This window comes from Stegostoma tigrinum, chromosome 4, assembly GCF_030684315.1.
Source record: "Stegostoma tigrinum isolate sSteTig4 chromosome 4, sSteTig4.hap1, whole genome shotgun sequence".
Lineage (NCBI taxonomy): Eukaryota > Metazoa > Chordata > Chondrichthyes > Orectolobiformes > Stegostomatidae > Stegostoma > Stegostoma tigrinum.
The window spans coordinates 70,567,895-70,592,385 of NC_081357.1; the positions used below are offsets into that span (position 1 = coordinate 70,567,895).

The 24,491-nt window shown below is 36.2% G+C and overlaps 1 protein-coding gene across 19 annotated transcripts in view; it reads right to left on the bottom strand.

Annotated features, from left to right (window-relative positions):
- Positions 1-1,744: 1,744 nt before the first annotated feature.
- epb41l2 (erythrocyte membrane protein band 4.1 like 2) overlaps positions 1,745-24,491 on the bottom strand; it is a 188,328-nt gene continuing 165,581 nt past the window's right edge. For 2 of the 19 annotated variants that reach the window (XM_048530475.2, XM_048530476.2), the window contains 11 exons: positions 23,957-24,153; positions 22,085-22,741; positions 20,119-20,154; positions 18,825-18,971; positions 16,733-16,900; positions 15,713-16,213; positions 15,108-15,236; positions 13,863-13,961; positions 11,393-11,473; positions 7,086-7,199; positions 1,745-3,541 (listed from right to left, as the gene is read on the bottom strand). In XM_048530475.2, the coding sequence (XP_048386432.1) occupies positions 7,092-7,199; positions 11,393-11,473; positions 13,863-13,961; positions 15,108-15,236; positions 15,713-16,213; positions 16,733-16,900; positions 18,825-18,971; positions 20,119-20,154; positions 22,085-22,741; positions 23,957-24,153 (2,123 nt within the window). In that variant the 3' untranslated portion in view covers positions 1,745-3,541; positions 7,086-7,091. Of the gene's footprint in view, positions 3,542-7,085; positions 7,200-11,392; positions 11,474-13,862; positions 13,962-15,107; positions 15,237-15,712; positions 16,214-16,365; positions 16,420-16,732; positions 16,901-18,824; positions 18,972-19,841; positions 19,905-20,118; positions 20,155-22,084; positions 22,742-23,956; positions 24,154-24,491 lie in introns of all 19 variants that reach the window. The other 17 variants (XM_048530478.2, XM_048530479.2, XM_048530480.2 and 14 more) reach the window with 17 other exon arrangements.

The following is a 24,491-nucleotide window of genomic DNA, read 5'->3' on the forward strand; positions in this document are numbered from 1 at the left end:
ATATGTAGTACCTAAATTTCAGCAAAGAGAGACTTATTTCAATCAGTAGACTGCTGTCATAATAGAACTTAATGTACTATCACAGTTGTACATGTTACTTCAATAAACAAAAATCAAAATACTACTAGCCCCATGAAGTTGATGGCAAATTATCACAGCCTCAATGCTTGCATCCTCCCATTTGATATGTCGGATCTTCTGCTGTAGACTTTGATGGATTGATGGTTAGTATTTTGAGAAGCCTCCTGTATATTATCTATGTTTTAGGGGCTATACTGTAAGCAAGGGATCATGAATGAATGGAAAACCATGAGCTTGGTTTCAGTTTTGGTATTACAGTTGACACACATCCGCTTCTTCCGACCACCAAAAGCTGCACCAGCATATTTCAGGCAATGTTAAATTTCACTATTAATACTTGCGATTTGCAAAAGACAGCCTGCAAAATACTAGAAAGTGTTCCACACTTTCCAGGCACTGATCATGAATCCTAGTCAATGGAGCGGACGTGTGAACATTTGGAACTTGCTGATGAAGAATTCTGGTCTTCCCAGTATTGACTGTGAACCCAATCGTCTCTCATGCCTCAGTACATTAACGATTCTCCAAAATTCAGTTTCTGACTTGTCACTAACTGCAGTATCATCACTGTATTCAACAGCTGAAGTTGAGGTGGTCTCAGCTTTTGATTGGAGTCCTCTGAGATTTAATAGTTAACTGTTTATTTGGTAAATAAGCTGCAGTCCAGCTGGGATATTATAGTTGGTCAGATAGAGAATGATCCTGGCTTAATTTGGAACTAGGTCTGTAATGGGACCCATTGTTAAAAAATCACCACTTCCATATCATCATGAAGCAGAAGAAGAATTTGAGGATATCCGCATTTCAGAATCTTCCAGGGTTTTGCACAGTTTACAGAGGCAAAGGCCTTTGTCAAGCCACGACTTATTAATTCAATCATGTCCATCAAACTAGTCCGTAAACGACAGACATAGCAGATGTCAATGAAAGATTTATGTCAACGTGCTGAAGGGTCCAATAAAAAAAACAACCAATTTCAATAATATCTTCAGAATAAAAAACTACCAAGCCTCAATCAAGGATAGAAAATGTGTCCACAGTCCTTAGGATGTCCTTAAGCCAGTTATCATCTTTGCAAAGAAACACTTGGATTGTCTGTCAGGAAGCATCAGGACTGATTTGATAAAAATCGTGAGGTTATCAACAACTTGAAATCTAGCAAGTGCAATACTGTTTCTGCCTGGCAGGATGACCCAAATCTGAAGAAAAAGAAACTGGCTTACCAGTACCAAAACCTTGCGGACATGGCATTTTCCTCATCATGAATTCATGATCGAAGATCTAAAGGACTAAATCCTCCCAGGCCTAAGGATGGGGGAGACCTTGCAGGAAAGTAGTGTTTTAAAAAGTTTTAACATTTAATTTTTTAAAAAATTATGAACATTTTGTTTAATGAATGTAGTAATCAAATCATTCTGAATCATTACAGTATACTTTACAATTGTCCAACCTCTAGAGATCATGATGTAATTGAAACTTACATGAACAATAAGTTAAAAGTTCAACAATTTATCCATTTTAATTTGTATAAAAGTGTTTCTAAGAAGTCATCTGGACTCGAAGTTTGATTTTCTAATATTGTTGTGTTTACTTTATTAATATACTGATTAATTTAGTTACAACTTTTAAAAAGTAAATGCTTGAAGCATTTAGAGTAGTTCTTATTAGGCATTATTACAGTGTATCAGACAGATCAATTTGTGACAACAGTTTTTAAAACACAATTATGATGGAGGCAATCAATGGTTTTCCCAAACAATATATCTCTTCATGTAACTTCCTTTGCTTTTTCAAAAATTGTATCATGTTTTGCGATCTTTGACTACTTTGATTTTTCTCCAACTCTCTCCCAAGATTGTGACATTTTCCTCCATGAGGTGTCCACATAATTTAATGAATTCTTTTGTTGTTTGTATTGCACTTTATTGTCCCTCTTACTTTTCAATATCTTCAAAGCCACAATGCAGTTCTCTCTTATTCCTTAAATGATGCACTGTGTCATGCAGCATCAAGGCTTAGGATATGCAAAATTTATTGCACCGTAGTTCATTAAAAGAGAAAGTGGAACAGCGTGTCAGGCAGAGAGGGGCTGTCAGTAGCACTGGGAATCGAGCAAAGAACGACATTTGAAATTTTTAAAATAAATGACTCATGTTAAATTTATTTTTGTAGCAAAACAGGCACATATAGCAATTGAAAAGATTGTCCATTATGAGCCATGAAAACTTCGGTTCCCTCAAATCATTAGTGCCATTGTACCATTTAAGGAGTTCAACAACAGAATCGAGCATAGGAAAACAGAGTAGTCAGAACATTATATTTTAATGAAATTTATTTTCAACAGCGTTACACAGAGCAAGAATATCATTCAACACAACTTTGAAGCTACTAAAATATTATTTTGCTTGTTTATCTCTATATATTGATCAAAAGCACATGACAGTCATCAAGATTAAGTAAAGATTTCAAACAAATGCTAAAGAAAAGGTTCTGCAATAATATCTACAGGAAAGATTAAATATCAAACAGATTATTTTTTCAAAACCTCCCTCAAACATTAGACAAAGCCATCCAAAATGCAATACAATTTGCCTATTAACTTTAAAGATCATGTTTTCGTATCAAGATCAATGTAAAGGAATTTATAGAAATGCATTTAATATAGTGATTTTTTTTCAATTGAGAAAAAATGATTTAAAAGCATTAAACTTTAAGCTGCCAACCAGTTATGTTATAGAGCTGATAAGTAAATAGAAAAGTATCTTTTTCCAATATGGATCTCCCAGTTCCATGGATGACTTAAAAAAATATTATATAGTAAATGCAATATAGTGATTTATTTTTTAATGGAATGATACTTGTTTAACATTAGGTCCCCTTTAATTTTTTTCAGTAATAGGTAGGCTAGGAGATTCTTTATAAACAGACGTAATTCTTTTGAACAGAACATGTTAAGAGTTTGAAGTGACATTGGAAAAGTTTGAACAAAGTCCTTCCATATTTCCCTTTTCCACAATATTTGGTAACTACTTGATCATGCTAAAAAATGTTTCTGCAACAACAGGTTTACACATACTTATTCGGTTTTTGAAAGTGAGCCACTTACTCTAAGTTAGTCATGACATCCTGTACAAAACTCTTCTAAAAAGAAATCTACTTTCAGCCATTTTTCTATTATATACTTGCAGTTATTAAATTCTAAGGGTATACAGAAGTGGTAGATTAATAAGCCATCAAATTACTAAAGAGTAAATGATCAAATTACAAACTAATGATTTTAAGTAACTAACTCCAATTCTGCTTTTTAGAAGGCTGCTGGCATCTTCAAATATTCACACTACGTGCAACTTTTACATAGGATGTTATTTGCTAATGCTCTGAGGAAATTTTGCATTATTATTCTTGGCAGTGGTCACTCTGATGGTAAAGATCGTCATTTATTTTCAAGCAATATTCATTTCTGGAAGTAAAGAACACAATATTAGTGGTTTGGCATCTAAGATAGCCTACAAAAACTGAAAAGATCAACATTCACTGTTGTTCAGTGAAAGCACATTTCTGTACTTGCTCCTGATATCTGCCAGATTCAAAAGAAAAATACAGAAATGACTACTAAATGAGTAGGGTATAATGATATACCTTCAGCATGTAGCCTAGGGCTGCTGATTTTTTATTAAATATTAAACAGAAACAGCTAAAAGTTATAACCACTCCAATGTATGTAACTTCTGCTTTAAGATTTAAAATAAAACTCAGTGCTGAAACCTTTGAAATTAACAAATGTACACAGAAATGATAAATCAAAAGATACTGACAAGATCATAAGATGTCGGAGCAGAAGTAGGTCAATCAATCCATTGGGTTCACTCCACTGTTTAAAAGAGATCATGGCTGATCTGATGACCCTCAACTCCACTTTCCTGCCTTTTCCCCATAATCCTTGATTCCCTTACTGATTAAAAATCTGACTACCCCTCACAGCCTTGAATACACATAATGACATGACAGCACTCTGTAGTAAAGATTTCCACAAACTGACTACCTGTAGAGAAAGGAATTCCTCATCTCTGTACTAAATGGGCAACTGCTTACTCTGAGATTATGCCCTCTGGTCCTAGACTCTCCCACAGACAAAATACCTGTCTGCATCTATCCTGTCAAGGTCACTAAGAATTGTGCATGTTTCAACCTTGTCTCTTTGCATTCTTCTAAATTCCAATGCAAAGAAGCACAACATATGCAAGAAAATTCATCCATTCCTGAGATCGATCTAGTGAACCTTCTCTGGACTGCTTCCAAAGTCAGTACTGTATAGTTTTAGATAAGGGGTCAAAAGCTATTCAGTGTATTCCAGCTGTGGTCTAACTGTAGCGCTGTATGGTCTTAGCAAGACTTCACTACTATTATACTCCATTCCCCTTGAAAAGGAGGCTGACATTCCTTTTGTGTTCCTTATTAGATGCTGAACGTGGATGCCAACATTTTTGTGATTCATGCACTAGGACTCGAAATCACATTGAGTTGCAGCTTGCCACACTCTTTCCCTGTTTAAATAACATTCAGCACCTCTATTCCCTCTGTCAAGATGCAAAATCTCTCATAATTATAAGATTACAACCAGTACATCCATTATCTCTGTAGCCACGTCCTCTAAAATCCTAGAATGCATTCCAGTAGGTCCAGGGGATTTATTAACCCTTTTCTTCCCTATTTTTTCCCCATAGTGCTTTCTCTGTGCTGACAGATGTTGTATGATATTTGCTTCTTTACCCCCTAACTTGAGTATTTTTGGAATGCCATTACAGCCTTCTACTGTAAAAACTGATGCAAAGTAATTGCTCAACTCTGCCGCCATTTTCTGGTTCCGTGTTATTTTTTCCTCCACTCAATCTGTATGGGTCCCATGTTCATTGTTTCCCCTTGTCTGCTTTTTAAAAGTTCTTACTGTTTGTTTTTATGTTACTTGCTAGTTTGCTGTCAGTTTATTTTCCCCACTTTACTTTGAGCATCTTTTGTTGGCATTTAAAGCTTTCCCAATTTTCTGATTTATCTGATAATCTTTGCCTACTTCTCATTCTTTCCTTGTCCATGCTTTTCTTTAACTTCTCTCATTTGCTCCATGTTCTACTCTTGAGCTTACTGCTTAGATTTGCCCCATTGATCTACCTCTAACTTAGATTAACTTAGTTGAATTAGGTAAGCCTATCAGGAATATAGATTCCTTTTGTCCAAGAAGTAATCCCAAAGCCCTGGAGATTTGAAACGCTCTCTTCAATGTACAAAATATATTACTGTCTAACAGGATCAGTCTTTTATATGATACAAGAACAGAAATTGCTGGAAAAGTTCAGCAAGTCTCGCAGCATCTGTGAAGGGAAATCAGAGATAATATTTTGAGTCTGGTGACTCTTCCTCAGAATAGTTCTTCCAGCTTTTACATGATACATAGATTCCCAAACCGACTTTGAAAGTAGTGTAGCATGAAAAGCCTTGCTGCCACTTCTTCCAACTAAACCATATCAGGCTACACAAATACTTCCCAGAATCCTCTATGCGTTCTGTTTCTCACTAATTTAAATGTCAGCTATATTGAATTGCTTTGACTCTATGTACTATTGCAAAATTGCAATACTTGGTGTACCATGGAAATTATTTTATACACCCGTTATCAAAACTTCTTATAAATTTCACAGCAATTGTAATTTTGTGTATTTCTAATTATTTTGAGAAATTACGTCCTTACTCCTATTTTCAATTGACTTCAGTTAAACGTTTCAATATTACCAGTGGTTCCACTGAGGAGGTTCTCAGTAAACTGCAAATATTTCTTAAATGAAACCTAGGTGACACCAAAAAGTTGTTGTTCTTCTACTAGCAATAATTCTGTTGCCACTTCAATATATAATCTGTTCACTTGCCATACAATCAACACATTTCACTTTAAGATTTTACATTATCAATAGTTTTCTTGAAAGCCATACTTCCTTAAAACACAGCATTTTTGGTCGACATTATTAACATAATCAATAGTAGCAGTATCTCACATTTGTAATCAATCTGCTATAGAAAGAGACGTTTGCATAGCAATAAGTTATTTACAAAAGGAAGCTTTTGAGAAAATCCAGTTTTAAAAAAAGCATGAAATCTCTATTACAATTTTCTGTAGTTTGCTATAGGGTGATAGTTTGAGTGTTTTTTTTAAAAAAATTCTGAGATACAGCACCTGTCTGAGAACTCTATTCATCTATGATATTACTGTGACTTAAACACATTTCTAATGACAGATGTTCTGCAAAAAATATTAAAGCATTTACAGGAAGGCAAAGAATTTTGTAATGAATTGCAAAAACAGAAAGCAACCTAAATATGAAATTTAATGTAACAGTAACTCATTAAACACATACTGCAGTATTTCTCATTTAACTAGAATAATAATTGCAGGAGGGAAGCTAATAGAATGGAAATTGAGCCAATTTTGGTGAATGCACTGATTTAGCTAGCTAAAATGCTGAACTTTCTGGTTTGTTAAAATGCTGTAACAATTTGAGAGTTCTGACAAAATCCTGGTTGCTATTCTCTACTGCATTTCCGGTAACAATATACTTCTGATCTTTCAGATTACATACACGTATAGAATTGTGTTAGCCAAATTTATGACCAGTAATTCTAATGTTTCTGTAATATGTATTTAGTTTTGGAATATTTATCGAGACCTAGCTGATTGCTATGTTTAGTTTGATATAACTTCGATTCAACCATTCACAGCATATTAAAGCCAACTGCAGTATTATGACTTTGATCAGTCAAAACACTCAAAGAAAAAAGTGAAATCACAGCCAGGCATTGCTGGCTAGTAAGCAGTTAAGGATAAAAGCATGCTCATAACATGCATACTTCCCTACATAGAAAAAGAAAGTCTGTCTAGAAAAGAAAGGCATATTGCACGGAACATGGCATCTGCTCTCATTAAGTTTGCTATCTCAGTAGATGTTGCATTCCCTTACCTTAACTCATTCATCCCCATCCTCAGTGAGCTCTGTTTCTTTATGTACCACTACCCTGGTGACAGACATGTCTGGGTGCTGTTCTTTGGCTTCTTTTATTGCCTGGGCCAAGGCCTACCCAGAATTACAAAACAATAACAATGGCATTGGGGAAAGAAGACAAGCCAAAATATGCAATAAACAATGGCATTATTAAAGTAAGTTAAACTTACAACATTTATATGGTAAAAGAAATATAATATACAATTTAATCTTGCAAGAAAGATCTTAAAATCGTAAAAAGAAATGTAAAAACTACTCACGGAGAATGAAATAATTGAAATTTCCAAATAAAAATATCTTTCATAAATCAGTTATGGCACAAATATCCATTTAAAAAACTATGTGGCTGCCCCGATCAGAACATGTTTCTCGACCAACCGGAGTGTTGCAACAGGTTTCTTCACACTTCATGATAAAACATGATGCGGACGAGCCATTGTTCAACAGGGGGTGGACAAGGTCAGGAATCTCAACACCAGGCTATTTCAAATAAATCTGTTGGTCTATCACAAGCTTTCGGAGCATAGCCCCTTCATCATTTGAAGTGACGAAGGGATTACTCTCCAAAAGCTTGAGATTTCAAATAAACCTCTAGACTATAACCTGGGGTCATAAGATTCCTGAAAAGACATAGGCTTGGCCCAGTGATGCGCTCATTAAAAATCATGTTCCATGTTCAGAAACATGGACCAGAGAGGTTAGGCTGGACTGCTTTCAAAGTGGTTCCTCAGATCCATATCTTAAGGAGATGCATAGTAGATCAGATGAGCAGATGTTTGGTCAATGGCGTAGTCTTTAGTAGTCATCTGTAAAAATGTTGAAGCAGTAGATAGGCAGAGAAATTGAGGGAGGAAATTCCAAAATTTAGCACCTTAGTCACAGCCATGAATGGTGGAACATTTAAAATCAGGATGCACGGATGATCAGAACTGGAGATCTGCAGATGTCTGAGGTGTTGTAAGGCAGCATGAGATGAGGGGCATGGGAAGAGGTGAGACCTTGGAGGGATTTCAAAAGGGGATGAAAATATTAGGTGGCTATGCAGTATGTAGAAGGTTGAATTAGGCTTGCAGAGTTTTAGATGAAGTCAAGCGTATGAAGGATAGAAAGTAGAAGGCCAGCCAGAATACAAGGTCCAATGCTAATAACAGCATAGAGAGATAACAAGGTGTAGAGCTGGATGAACACAGTCGGTCAAGCAGAAGAGCAGGAAGGTTGACGTTTTGGGCCTAGACACTTTGAAGCCTTCCTGCTCCTCTGATGCTGCTTGGCCTGCTGTGTTCATCCAGCTCTACACCTTGTTATCTCAGATTTTCCAGCATGTGCAGTTCCTGCTATCTCCTAATGAAGGCATAGTTGAAACTTTCAGCACAATTAGGGGTGAGGGGTTGTTGTTCACTGATGGGAGGCAGCAGATGACATTTCAGATGGAATCTGGGACTTGTGGAGCAGGCCTGATGGGATGAATGGCCTACCTGCTAGTAGGTCATGTGGTTAAACGTTCTCAGGTAGGTCATGGTAAAATTGGATGATGCAGCTGTGGCAAGTTTGGTTCAGCCTGAACTGAGGGCTGGACGAGATGTATTGGAATTGGTAAAAGAGAAAGGGTTTCTTGAAGTGGCTTAAAAAATATTCATTTTCCATTGCTTAATTGGAGGAAAAGTCAGCATATAAAAGTCTGACTAACGAAAAGGAGGCCATTGGTATTCATAGTGACAGAAGTCTACCCAACTTTGTGAGGTCAAGTAGTTGTGAAAATACTGCTTAAGTACTATTTATCATCAACGTTCTGCCCCTCAATAAAATTATCTAAAAATATCACATTAAGTTTCACACATATGTTGCCAATGCTCAACAACACTTTGCTTCAGGAACAAACATTTCCTCATGATGCAGGGATCGATAAACAGTAGGCATGCACTTCAACTCAATGAGCACAGAGGGCAACAGCGCAGAAAGACACCTTTTATCCCTTCAAATCTGAACTGGTCAAAAATAAGTACCCGGGTTAGTAGGAACTGCCGATACTGGAGAATCGATGATAACAAGGTGTAGAGAAAATTCTGAAGAAGGGTCTAAACCCAAAATGTCAGCTTTCTCGCTCCTCTGATGCTGCTTAGCCTGCCGTGTTCATCCAGCTCTACACCTTGTTATCTCAAAAAAAAGTGTTTACCTGTTTTAATCTGAATTTCCAGCACATGGCTCACAGCTTTGTATGCCTTAGCTTTGCAAGTTCACATCTAAATGCTTCTTAAACGTTATGAAGGTTTCTTCCTCCACCACCATTACGGATTCCCAGTGAGTTACAGATTCTCACCATCCTCTGGGTGAAAAGAATCTTCCTTACATCCCTGTAAATCTCCTGTCCCTGACTTTAAATTTATGCTCAGTGTTCATTGATCCCTGCATCAAGGGGAAAAGTTCATTTCGGTAGTAAAGCATTGTTGAGGATTTATAGCATACATGAAAGTTGATGTGACATTTCAGATGATTTTACTGTGGGGCAGAATGTTAATGATAAATAGTATTTATACTGTATTTTCACTACTTGACCTTGCAAAGTGTTTTATAGCTAATCAAGCAACTTTTTTGAAATGTGGTCACTATGTAATGTAGGAAACATGACAGTAAGTTACTTTCAAAAACTCTTACAAACAGCAATAATCTTTTTAATTAGGTGGTGATCAGATAGTTATTGTAATGTTGATTGAGGGGTAAGTATTGGTCAGGACACCAGGAATAACTACCCTCCTCTCTTCAACATACGCTTGTAGGATCTTTAACATCAGTCTGAGTGGGCAGATAGGGCTTGAATTTAACACTTCATCTGAAAGACTGTTTGTCTCGAACAGGGCAGTGCTTCCTTAACACTGCAAGTAATTGTCAGGATATGACTTTTTTTTTGCTGAAACTCTGGAGCAGGACCAGAACTTGTGATTTAGATATGAATGACTTATCAGCTAAGCCACAGCCAAAAGGGGAAAAAGGATGGACGCTCTAAAAGACGGCAGAAATAATGCTGCAGGGTCAGCAAGGCAAGTAACAGGAGGAGACTCTCTGGTTGCAATGGATCAGGGATACGTGAACCTTAGCAGGAAATGTTGCATCAAGTTTCATGTTTAGTGTCAGTCCTGAACAATGCTTTACTATAGAAATGAATGCTTTTCCCTTGAAGCAGGGATCAACAAACAGTAAGCATAGATTTAATGCAGGGTTCAGGAGATTTAGAGGGGGGTGTAAGAAAGATTCTTTTCGCCCAGAGGGTGGCGGGAATTCACTACTTATACGGTGGTAGAGGCAGAAAGCTTCACAACACTTTAGTAGTATTTAGATGTTTCACAGGTACACGAATAGGAAAAGCTCAGAGGGATATGGGCCAAATGAGGGAAACGGGATTAGTTTAGTTTGGAAACCCGGTTGGCATGGCCGAGTTGGACCGAAGTGTCTGTTTCCGCACTATATGACTCTATAAGAACAGTTCTATTCAATTAACTAATGCAGGAAAATTAAGTTGTGGCAATTGGAAATCTTATTATCTCAGATTTCAGCAGCTGTAGAGAAAACAACGGGGTAAAACAAGTATTCACTGAGATTACAAGCATTATATAGATCCAACTACTGATGCAGATCCAAAATGCAGAGTCAAAAGTTGATCAACTCAGACAACGTTCAGGTTTTTATAGTATTAAAAGTAGGTGTTTTGCTTTAAAACTTTATGTGGAATACCAGAACAAATCTAGATGCGCTGACCTGAAGGTGGTTTATTATAGCTCAAAAGTCCTCACTGGCTCAAAGACACAAGTGTTTATTTTTTCACTTTAATAGTACTGACTGAGACTATATGGAGTTAAGTTTATTTACTCTTTAATGCTTTGGCACAGAATTACATGCAATAAGTATTGACATCAACATGAATGACTCCAAAATTATGGAATCTTCCCACTAATCTCACAAATAATCCGAAGTGAACGCTAAAGTTGAGATGAGAAGATATTGCATTACTTGCTTAACCCACTTAAATATTTCACAAATAAAAATTTTAAGTGCAGAAAATTCAAAAGTATCTAGGACTGCAAATATTGAAAATTCCATCAAAAAGCTCAAAATTCTACATTAAAATTAGTCAACATTAATTTGCTCCCATATATTCAAGACTTTTATTCTACTTGCAACCGACTACTGATCCACTGTTAGGTTATTCAAAAATGTTTGAAATACTCAAGCTAATTTGCAAAATACATATAAAAAGGTAAAATAAAACTGACCTGATCATGGTCAATGTCTGTATCCCCTGTGATTACAATTCGCTTTTCAATTCTTGTTTCAGAGACTCCACCTTTCACAGTCTGAGTACAAGTTAAGACTATGTCAGCATTATATCATTTAATCATGGAAAAAGAAATCAAACTAATCATTAAAGTCACTTTTGTAGGCAGTTTCAGTTGGCTGGATTTTGCTTTCAGTAATGAAACAGTGCCTACCCATTCACTGGAGATGCAGGGATGTGAAAGGGTTTGAGTAAGCGAGACAGAGAGATAGATGTATAAAGAGGCAGAAACAAATAGTAAAACTGCCACATGAATCGCAAAAGGTTAGGATGTAGATATTGCAAGTAATTGGGAATGAAAACACTTTGCTATCATTTATTGATAAAGGAATAAAAACGTAGGTAAGTTATACTTCAGGGATACTGCAACTGGTAGTATTTGGAGTACTGTATATATTATTGATCGCCTTATTTAAGGAAGGATGGGAGTGTAGTTCAGAGAAGGTTTAGTAGGTATATATCTGCAATGGGCAGGTTGTCTTAGGAGGAAAGCTTAGACAAGCTATTCAAGTATCTACGAGAATTTAGATGTACAAGAGAGAACTTAATTAAAAGATTAGATTCTGAGTGTTCTTGACGCATGTGTATATGGAGAAGGTATTTCGTCTTGTAGGAAAAAGTAGAGCTAGATGTCACTGCTTAACAATAAGAGGCTGGCCATTTATGTCAGAGAGGAGGGGCATCTTGAACCTTGAGGCACAGTCTCTGGTAAGGGATTTATCTTTTACAACCAAGGAGAGCAATTTCCTTCACTCAAAGATGTGAATCCACGAAATCCTTCCAGAGTGGGTAGAGGTTGCTCCATCATTAGAGGCTCAGACAGAGAGATTGAGTGCCTCAAGCAATCAAAGGGAGGGGGATGAGAAGTTCAGACTAATGATCAGACATGATCATACTGCATTAGTAGTGCAGGCACTCAGGCCAATACAATCGTCTTCTGATACTTCTTATGTTGTTAGATCTTCCAGCTGCTGCATCATGACCTCAGCTTTCTCTTCTAGCTATATCTTTGGCCCTTCTTAGTTCTCATTTCACTACCACACTTGGTAAATAAAATCTTAAAATACAACAATTGTTTTCATACATATACTGACAACACCCAGCTCTACTTCACCACCAACTCTTAATTCCTCCACTGTTGCTACATTTTCTGCCAATTTATTTCATGACCAGCATTAGGGTGAACAAAACTTCCTTTCAGGAAGGACAGAAGTAATGTTTTTGATTCTCATACAATTCTGTTTCCTAGCTACTGACTTAATTTCCTTTCCAGGAATCATCTGAAGTTGGACAAGGCATTGGTATCATATTTGCTGCCAAGATGAGTTCCCAAACATACAGCATTCTTTTTAAATTCACTCATTGGATATGGACATACCAAACTGCCCATTTCCAATTGCCCTTGAGAAGGTGGTGCGCTGCTTTCTTAAACCCACTGTATCTACTGTGTCATAGGTATACCTACAATGTTGTTCAGGAGAAATTCCAGGATTTTAACCCAACAACACAAAGAACAGCAATATACTTTCAAGAAATGAAAGTGAGTGGCCTGAAAGAGAACTTGCAGGTAGTGGTTTTTTCAGGTATCTGCTACTTTGATCATCCAGACGGTAATGGTCAAGAGTTTGGAAGGTGCTGTCGAAAGAGCTTTGATGAAATTCTACAGTTCATCTTTTTAACCGTGTACAGTTCTGCCACCTGAACATCAGTGGTGGAGTGACTGAATGTTTGTGGAGGTGACACTAATCAAGTGAGCTGCGTCACTTTGGATGGTGTCGAGGTTCTCAAATGTTGTTGCAGCTACCCTCATCAAGGCAAGTAGGATGTATTCAGTTATACTCCTGGCTTGTGTTTTTTCGTTTTGGGGAGTCAGAAGGTAAGTTATTCGCTGCAGTATTCCTACCCTCTCATCTACTGTTGTAGTCACTCTATTTATATGGTTAGTTCAGTTCAGTTTCTGATCGTTGGTAACCTCCAGGATGCTGATAGTGGATAGATGTTGAAAAATTAAAGTAGGGAGCTTTTCTGTAATTTAGAGAACTAGTAGCTTACTGTTTGGTATTTCAAATAAAGTTGCTTTTAGTTTATTATGGTAAAATATTAACTACATTAGAAATTCATAATAACTGATATATTTTCTTCTAAATGTATATCATCCAATGATAGGATTTCCAATTGATTATAATGACAAGTGATGGTTCACTTGCTGCAGTCAAAGTAAATCATTATAATTGAACTGCGATGCTGGCAACAATTGTAAAGATTTTGTTAGCAAGATAAGATGGGAGTTGGAAAGTGAAGGAGTTTAAATTCAGCAGTAAATTTCAATGATAGCATGCAAACAAAATTATACTTATTGTATTGTCCAGGCCAAACTCTGATGTGAAGGTCTACTATCTATTGCACACCTTGGTAATCTGGGTGGTCATTGTTGTACAAATAGATTCAGAAGTTATAGTTTGAGCACTCATCAGGACACCAGGCTCATTGTCTCCACTGCCATCACCCTTAAAATACAACAAAATAAGGAAGTCCAATCAGTTTGCCAGAAACAACATTATCGTGCGGTAGGGTAAACAGAATACACACTCTACATTGATAAATCTGTTAAATCAAAAGCAGAGTTTAAAAAAAACTTCAGACAAAAACATTTTAAGACAATTGCTCGATGGAGCTAAACAATAACAGAAATCATCAACTAACATGGTCTTCAAGCTATTAACATCTGGTTTGTCACCTGAGTATTGAATAAATAAATAACATTGCAGAGGGAACTAATAATGGATACATATATTAATATATCAAGTGGTGTGTCCTTGATCTTTCAGACAACCAGCTGAAGTTGAAGTGCAGCATAAATTGAATATTATTTCCGAGTTGTAATGATTCCATCTCTAGAAAATAAGAATGCTTCAAATCCCACTTACTTAAATGCACATTTGATGGATTTACAATACAGACTTACTGTGTCAGGGTACTTACCTACAATGGAAAGCATTATTGTATGTTAAAATTCATTATACAACATGAATGGATACAATTATATAGGTGCAATGTTTTAGGACACAGATCAAAATTCTGAATGTCACTTTGAACTGAGGAGATGCACATGTTGACAAAGTGCAGCACACTGACAGCAAATATATCTGAATGTTCAAGTGGAGAATGCACGACTGTCATCAAATTTTTTCAATTCATTCATAAGATATGGACGTCACTAGTTGGCTAGCATTTATTGCCTGCCTCTAACTGCCCTTGACAAGATGGTGATCTGCTTTGTGAACCAATTGGAGAGCTTATCTTTACCCAAATGTCTCTCCAGCAAGTCATTACAAAGACAGGTGGGCAAAGATCATCTCTATTCCTTCTATTGAGAAAGGATCAATATACAACACACCAGGGACAGTGATAACATAAATCAGAACCTACTTTACATTTCAATGGCAATAAATTTTAAAATATTACTTTTCAAAATGCTATGGGTTAACAAAACAGTTTTACAACTTTAAAAATTATGGAGGGAACTTCTGGAAAATTATAAATATAAAAATAGTCAATTATAATTTACATGGTATACAAATAATGGAAATTCTCACTGTTAAGACAACAATGATAAATGAAACTTCATTACTTTGTTAGGAAGATTAGTCTACCTGGGCAGCTTCATACGTAATGGTTTTAGTCTCTGTCTGAACAATTGGAACTTCTTTAGTTGCAATTTCAGTCTTGTCAGGACTCGCTGTATCAGCGATTGTCACCATTTCTGTCTTTACCACAGGAGGCTATTAACAAGAAAGTTAAATAAGTAAAAACCATAAGTAAGTTGGAGAATTAACTACAAACAGATTTTACTGAAAACCAATATAAAGAATAAAGTGAAACTAAAAGAATGGAAAATATTCAAATCTTAAATGGGATAATGGAAAAATTAAAGACATTTATTTTTAGACAGGCAGCATGACACCAGGACACAAACATTAAACTTTTAACTAAAATAAAAACAACATCACAAAATATGATTTAGTGGCTGCTCAGACCTCCAGTGCAAGCAAGGCAGCCAGAAATCAAGACTGAAGCAGGCAGAGGGTCGGCTGATAACTACTCGTCTGTTTTGGGGAAGAGAAGAAACTTGTTGAATCTGAGTGAACTGAGATTGCTCCAAAAATCCAGATAACAGGCCAAGAAAGAGACAGTTATGCACTGGATAGGACTCCAGACATGAACATTTACTTCTAACTCAATTGTCGTGAACATTTACCTCTGAGCAACATATAACTTCTGGCACAACATCACTATCAACATACGAAACATCTCCATTTAGCTTGGGTCTTGTGTCTTCTTGCTGTTGCTTTGCTTCCTGAAGTTCTCCATTTTGCAAACTTTCTTCCGGGACATCCTGCATTTTATGTACCATAGGAAAACGTACTTTGTCAAATTCTGTGACCGAAACCTTGGATTCCATCCCTACTGTTGTTAATGTCTTAAATTCATTTTTTTCTCTCTTTACATTTTCTCCTTCCTTGGTCTGTGGGTGGTATTCTGCCTCTTCCTCACTCTCACTATGACTATCGGAGGATGAGGCATGACCCTCTTTTGACGGCACCTTACAGGTGGGCACAACTGTGCTACTTTCAACAGCTTTTTCAAGTTTTATTTTTGAATGGCCAGGTGCTCTCTTTACCTCTTCAATCACTATTGTTTCTTCCACTACAACCTCTGCCTGCTCCTCCGTCTCGGATTTCTGTTTCTCATCTGAGCTCTACATAAGGAAATGAATGAAAAAAAAGATGAGGCAAGAAGCACGAAATACAACCATGCAAGCTTAAAGGGATGATCACTGAAACCAAAACAATAAATGGTTAGTGATGTTACAGTGGCTATGTTCTGGTGGAATTACTTAGTAAAAACCACCTTGCCAATATCTTTGGCTCCTGCTGGAAACCCTTCTGTTCTTGAAGCATGATCCTGGAGAACAGTAAGCAGTCACAACAACAGATAATGAGTAGTCTTTACCATTAATTGATGGAAAGAAATCAATTATGACAGATGAAACTGCTGAAAAGTACTCCCCATCTACATATATACAGAATGCAAAACTGAAAGATTCCCATACAGTTACACACAACATGAAAGCAGAGCAATTTGTTTTTTAAAAAATGCATAAAAATACAACAGGATATACAAATAATGACCGGAACGAAACACACAAATCATAATAACATGTCAGACATACTGTGACTTTTATAACTACCAATCATAAATTCCATTCTAAAAGCACCTCAGACAACTGCTTGGAGCATATGAGAGAAACAGATTCAGCAGCAGCTTTTTCTTTCAACCCAGCACCCTCTGATGCCTGAGAAATAGCAGACGAGAAGGAAGTCATCAAGCCTGGTGAGAAGCTCTCTTTACTAAGTAAAAGCGATGTTATCTCCTCTTCTAAGCTCTACGCAGTTAGAAAATTGAGAATAAAGATTAACAAAGATAACAGTCTTACAGAAGAAAAAAAGACAGACAGAAGTTACACCATATCACGAGTCTATATATTATTGGTTGTAAGTAACAAAACATGCAGGTTTTCTTTTACAGCATATACACATACCATATTTTAATATCCATGCACTCTTCTAAACGTAATAAGTAAATAGGTTTTAGGACAATGACTATTCTGTCTCAAACATATTTTAAGAATAGCAAATCCTCAATCCACACAATAGAATTTTAGAATTATAAATGTGGTGTTTTGCTGCTGAATGCTTTAGAGTTCACAGAATTGTTATTAAACAGGCATTTCAATACAACATGGAATTTAACACCTGCTATTTATTTCACTTAATACCAATGTTCTAATAGGCATGCTGAAAATGACTCGGATTCCAAGCAAAATTATGAACATTTTGGAAAATAATAAGTTAGCAATTTTGCAAAGAAATATGCAACTCAGAAAATCTACAAACATACCCCAATAAACATTGTTTGCACCAAGTCAATACATTATTTATATAAAGATGCTAACTATTGGTATGAACAAATGTCAGAAACTGGCCAGACAATATCTGGATTAAGATTCTTCCAAAGCAACAAAGCCAGAGGTGGAAAAGGAAAAATTAAAACCAGAGCTGAAGTATAACAAAATAATAAAAAGCTTTTAAGTGGTTCATAAAATTAACTGAACAATTTTAAGAATTGCTTACTGGACCTGGGTTGTGTGTTGTGTTAGCAAAACACCCTTGACCTCTGAAGGTTGAATCTCACCCACACAAATAAAGAACCCCTTGCTCACTGACAGTCTGAACAATATCAAAAAAATATAATCTAGTTCTTAGTCAGCTTGACTGCTAACTTCACAATCATAATACCAGAGAAACCATAAGGACAGTTGGTGGGGAGAGAGGGAGAGAGAGAGAGAGAGAGAGAGAGAGAGAGAGAGAAATGAAACAGCATGTAAGTGTGGGACAGAGGTGTTGATACAAGGCTGAAACAAGTCAGAAAGAAGTTCGTTCTGTAGCTGCATGCTACTCCTGAATTGGCAGTTGCTTAGTAGTTAATAGTTAATCCAAGGAGAATTGCTCTATTTCCAAATACTAATACCCTTCGTCTTTAATGAGGACAAATTGCTATTTAACTTTAAATGTTTGTTTGCATTGACTAAATCGTACACCAACACAAGAAATGATAGTCTTAGAGTTATACAGTAATACAGCAAGGAATAGTGACAGATCATGAAGATTTACAAAAAGAATCAAATGTACACATTTTACAGGAGACATAACACTAGGTTGGAAAAATTCTTACATGCTCATCATGCAGAACACCTAATTAGCATGGAGTTGCTGGAGGTAGAATTGGCAAACCTCTTCTAAATTGCATCTGACATCACATTAGTCTGCCCATGATGAAACTGTGTTTAAGTTTCCTACAATTACTAGCCGAAGTCCAAGCCGGAAATCTCTCCTGAATTATTGTAATTGAGCAAGATAAATCCTGCACAATACTGTATCTCATAATTCTTTTGACAATGTTACATGACAGATTTACATTTTAAAATGAAAGCAGGAATGTTAATTTGTAGGTGTTTCTTTTGCATGTTCTTTAAAACTATTTGTTATTGCAAATAAAGTAGTGAGCTTAAAATAACTGTTTAGATTTCAATGTAGAAAAACGCAATTATGTACCATGAGGAAAAATTAGGAATGATTGGTCGGTTGCCAATATCATAATTTGCTCAAACACAAAGATGTTAATCCAAATTAGCACTGCAAATATTTTTCTAATATGTATGAAAGCATTACAAGCTGCACAAACACAAACATCCACCATGTTGGATTAAGCTTTCAATTTTATCCTAAGATTCTGCTTCTGACACATACCCCTTCTGTTTGCAGTGATAAGGGTTTGGTTAGTCGATTTTCCCATTCATTTGGACGCGGTTCAGGTGTGGATTCCATGAAACTGCGTTTTAGTTCGCTAATGCTAGCTTGATGTTTCAATAGATCCTCCTGCGTCTTATCAAGGTCCTAATTTCCACACATGTATACAATTAGAATGAGACACAATAGATGAAAACTAAATTAGTCAAAAAAATGAGTAATACACAGGAATGCCTAGGCTCACTGAAAATCTGTTCCTTACTGATTGAAGAAAATTGGCTTGTTTATTTATTGTAAACCTCAATAGCTTAAAAGTTACATATAAAAGGCCAGCTTTAATACCAGATATTACTTGCCTAGTGATGCCTATTTTTCACTAGTACAATTTAGAGAGTGCGTTGAACACATTAGCAATTTGGAACATGAATTATTCATTTCAATGAAACAAAGATCATTTCAGGTGTATCTTTGTTTAAAAAAGAATCACGATTGACAGAATTAGGCCTCTGCCACTTGTAAATTTTAGAAACTATGCTAAAGATAAAGTTGATGCAAGTTTTAGTTAAAGAACAAAAGTAAATAACAAATTCCTTTCAAGATTTAAAATTAGATATTCAGTGAGGCAAAGCATATGTAATTGCACACTAAGTGTGAAACCCTGCGGTTTGTTTGATTTTAGTATAGATTATACATTTATAATCAAATTTCAAAATTATTTCTGAATAGTCAATTAGTCCAGTTACCAGTCCTGGTTAGTAAATGTGCTCATTCATCTTGAGGTAACTGCAGTGAAAATATTTTTGTTTCTACCTGGCAAGTGGTTGATATTGCATGCTAATAGACCAAGCTAATCCATCACAGCGCAAAATTTGAAAAATACAACTTTGGGATGTGAAGCGTGCATTCTATTTTGCATTCCCATGCATCCCATGCAAAATCCATTGCAACAGGCTGCTAGTGAAAAAATCATCCAGCACAAATCATCAGCCCGTCTATGTACTTAGATTTTATACAAACCTCCAACATTAAATTGCTATGTCTGATATAAATATTTTCTCCTTCTATGCTCAATGATTTATTCTGTAAAATTGAGAAAGAAAAAGGAAGAAAATTCCAACATAAAAAATAAATAAACTCACATGAAACATGCAGGCACTAAAATAAAGTAAAAGTTAGGGGGGGACAAAAAAAAATCAAAGAATAGAGAAAGCATACCACCACATCCCATATGACATTCTAAAGCACTAAAACCTATAACTGAAATGGAAAAGAATGCATTTTGAACTGAATCAACCTTTTGATGCTGCATTCTTTCTTCTTCTTGCTCCGACTGAATATATTCAGCAAATTGCAAAAGAAAATATGAATTATTTATTTGTTATTTTAAAAAGGTAGTTAACGAAAAATAGCAACTATTTCAGACAAATAATATATCAACCACAGTTGGTATACTTCAGCTACCTCTATACTTCCAACGTATTTTTGCCCTATTCCACTTTAACTTTCCATAATTGCTCTTTGAAAATTTCTGCTGCAGATGTGCTCATATACAAGATCATAATAATAAGACTAGAAAAGAAAGTGATTTCGGGCATCAACATATGCTCTATGCAAATTTACATTAATTAACTGTATGATTTATTAGACGTACCGTTTCTACGGTCTATCATTTCATGCTTAAAGTTTGGGAAACTGAAGCTATGCACTGTTTGCCCAACCCTCTGGTGTCGGCTTAGGAGTGATGGAGGGTCAGGATGGAAAGACAATGACATAGAGACAGGCCCAATAGGTTTGGCTCCTTAATGCATTCCTTTGCTGGGAAACCTTCCTGTTGCAACCTGGGAAGTGGAGTGTTGCCTGATAGTCAGAGGTAGACAACCAATTTATACAGTTAGGACCTGAAACAGCAAATAATCTTTCTGGAGACGGAACTACCAGTTTCTACCTGCTGAATTAATTTCATGGGCACCAGCATGTTGAGCAGTCTTTACAACTGTCAAAATACCTAGGCAGTGCTAGGTGGAACTGTTGGGACTCGTCTTTCTGGTCTTCCACCTGGCTACAGTATTGGAACCATGAATGGAGCTCACACACACAGCCTACCATCCGCCTATGAGAAGACTGCGACATAGGTCCTACAACTAACGAGTGCTAGCACATACCAGGCATTGGGAAATTGAAAGACTCTATAAAGAAGAAATTTCACTTTGCTTCTTTAAGGGTAAAATCGCATTTTTAAACCATTTTTTCTAGTTCTACGAGGGGAAATACCCTCTTAGTATCTAAAGTGTTCAGATCACTCAATCTTATATTAAGATTACTTTTTTTTTTAAAACTCCAATGAGTTTACCTTTCCACAAAATGCAACTCCGTCATCCTAGAAATCAGCTTAGTGAACCTTCACTGAACCTTTTAAATTACAAACATACCCTTCTGAACCAGAGAACAAATCTTTATACAGTACTTTAGATGTGGTTTGCTCAATGCCTTTTATAATTAAATAGTTAAAAGCATTCCTTTTTGTCAACAAATACATTCAGTGCTTATTTACTGGGAAAGTGTGGACCAGGGAATTAATGTTTGAAGGCAGTCCCTTGTGATGTCACTTTGCTTGATATAGGCGTGCAACATCTTCAGTACCTCAGTCATGTCTTCAGTAGGTATAATGGAATCCTAAACACTTACTTTGGTCCATTTGGTTGGTTGCCATGTTTCAAACAAGCAACCAAATTGTTGAAACTGAATGGAGAAGAGAAGGCTTGGTGGAAGAGCTGGAAGTAATTGTATAGTGTGTTTCCAGCACAAATTCACCTATTTTGAAGTGGAACAGTGCCACCTGTCTTGCAGCTACTGCAAAATTATTTCTTGATAAAGTAAAGTACTTGGGGAAAAAAAGATAGTGATCCTGAAATTTCATTAACTCAAATACATCCATTCAAGTGCAGTTTGAGGGTAATAAAATGGAAATCAACTGCAAATGACATGGCAACAGTGGGTTTGAACATCTCTGCTTCTAAATTAGTAGGATTCATGCCACAATACAAGAGAGTGTGTGTCCAGATGGTTCAAGATTGAAACAGAAATTTGCAGTGATTAGAGTGGACAATAGTAGGCTGGACATTCAGACAAACGGTTCAAGATTCAACAGTAGTCAGAATATTAATATTCTTGGTTTCTGCCAATTTTAATGTTTTTAAAACTATCCACCCACAAAAAAATCTATTTTCAAATGCCACACATTTAGCGACAAATTTACACACCTCCTCTTCCTCTGCTTTCTCATTCAGGTCATTGTCATAAGAGGCATATAATGTAGTCGCCTTAGGCTCCAGGTAGCAGAGTGACAGAGCAAGAGGAAGGGAAAGGGTGAGTGAAAATGGGACAGACTGGGATGCAGACAAAAGCAGCGCAAAGATAACGATGATTGAAGGAATAAGTGATGGCGAAGTAATAGGAATGTACTTTTGAAAGCTTGGTGGAATCAAAGCTGAGCAGTCATCAGGAAGGCTGGGAAAGCTTATATATCCATCCTCATCAAGCAATGAAGGTAATTTACAAGGAAAAAACTTGTAAAGATTTAAAAATGCAAAAGTCAATGTCTTTCTTACAGGATTAGCATTAACTTCTATTTCCTTCAAATCCTGTTGTACAAGATTATTACATTGAACAGGTGTGGTCAATACAGAATCAGGTTGATGAGGCTTAGTTAATAATGCTGCTTCATGCTCTGGAGTTGTTACATTTAGACTATGATTGAAAGAAATGGATTCAACCATACATTCTTTGTCTAATTCATCAATTGAAAAATCACCACCCTCTGAAATATCAGAGAGAACATCTGTCTCAGGGATGGGAAAGAGATTTAAACAGGAGGAATTGCTAAAAGAGATAAGAGATGGGGCATGTGTGTTATGGAACTAAATTAAACCCAATGGACACATATTTATGTTGCAGAAAGTACAGAGAGAACAGAAGGAAACAAAAAAGAAGAGAGAAACAATATTAGTCAGAAAGTCACTCAAGATGTGACACAAATTCAAACAAATGGATGCAGACAACTTCAGCCCTTGCAAGATGGATAGGGTAAACACAACAAGGAAAAACAGGCAAACACCATACATATTTTGCATAATGATTAATATACTTTAAGCTTAGTAACTATCCAGTTCTTTTCTTTTATCATTTTCCTTTTCATTTATTCAAGGGATGTGGGCATTGCTGGCTGAGCCAGTCTTTATTGCCAATCCCTAAATGCCTCAAAATTCAAAACATGAGAAAATAGTTCATCAACAGTAAAATTGCTAAGTTTTTTTTCTACAAATAGCCCAGCTACATTTTAGAAGTCATGGTCCTTTACACTCTTACACATCACATTAACTTTAGCTATTAAGAATACAGAGCGTTTAATAGTGATCCTTGAAATATAATTCAAAATAGTTTTGCTGTTTCATGAATGATTCCCACGCAACATCAGGATTATCCAAGCTCAACAAATATCAAAACATTGCGCTGATGAGAGAACACAGCTAATTTATGTGACATTAAATTAAAATAGAGAAAATACGATATTGTAGTTTCTTCATAAGTGTGTTCTGACTGCCCAAATTTCCTTTTTTTTTGCTGCATCCAGACTTTCCAATATACCTTAACACTGAACCATAGAAGCCCCTAACTTTTCAACAATTACATTCATTCTTATTAATTTTGACCTCAACAATGAATTAACATATCCCAGAGTTAGAAACTTCAGAGTTGGAAAAGTCAGCACATCCGATAAAGGCCACTTTCTGGTTTTAAGAAATTTAAAAGCAGGTAATATCTTGAAATAAGAATCAATTAAGAAACACCATGAATGTTTTTCTCCATAGAAAACGTAAGAACATAGTATTGATTTAATCATGGCGTAAGCTACAAGGAATGACAGTCACAGCCAAAGCCTTTGACAAAATGTGTTACACACGGCTAGATTCTACAACAATTCTTTCTACACCTTTTCCCAAAAATACTTTGATACTTGAAGTGGGTGGGAAAACTATGCCCTGTATCTTACACATGGTACGTATTACAATTACTATTGCGCACTAAGACAAAAAAACTGGTTGCCTAAAATTTCAAATAAAAATGCACAATACCTTCATTTCCATAGGCATTTCTAGTTGTGATTCTCTTGAAGGTGTGGTTTTGCCTTTTGTTTCTTTCTTTTCATCAGTTGCTTCTACTTTAATTTCACCAACTTTAGTGGCAGTCACTTCTGCTGTTGAACTCTGAGGAACATTTAGAGAAGAGGAATCTTGCAGCAGGCCCACCTCATTAATGCCATCTATTGGGGCTGTCAAAGAAAAGAAACCCTTTTGCTTAAACTCAATCATTAGTTCAATTAGAACACAACGCAGAAAGCAGCAATGTGGGTTCAATCCCAATTCTTCTTGTAGCAATTCACAGAGGCTTGCATCCTGTCCTTTCCCCAAGTTAATGGAATGGTGCTCATCAAGCTACACAAAACCAATTCTGCCTCTCAAGTAAATAGAGGTATTCAAAGTCTATTGTGGACTATGGTTAATTACACACATGCAAGTCCAGAAGTCGTTCTTACATTGCAGGTCATCTGTTATATCTTATCCAAAAAAGAGATCAGTGCTGAGAAAGGAAATAATTTCTGACATCAAC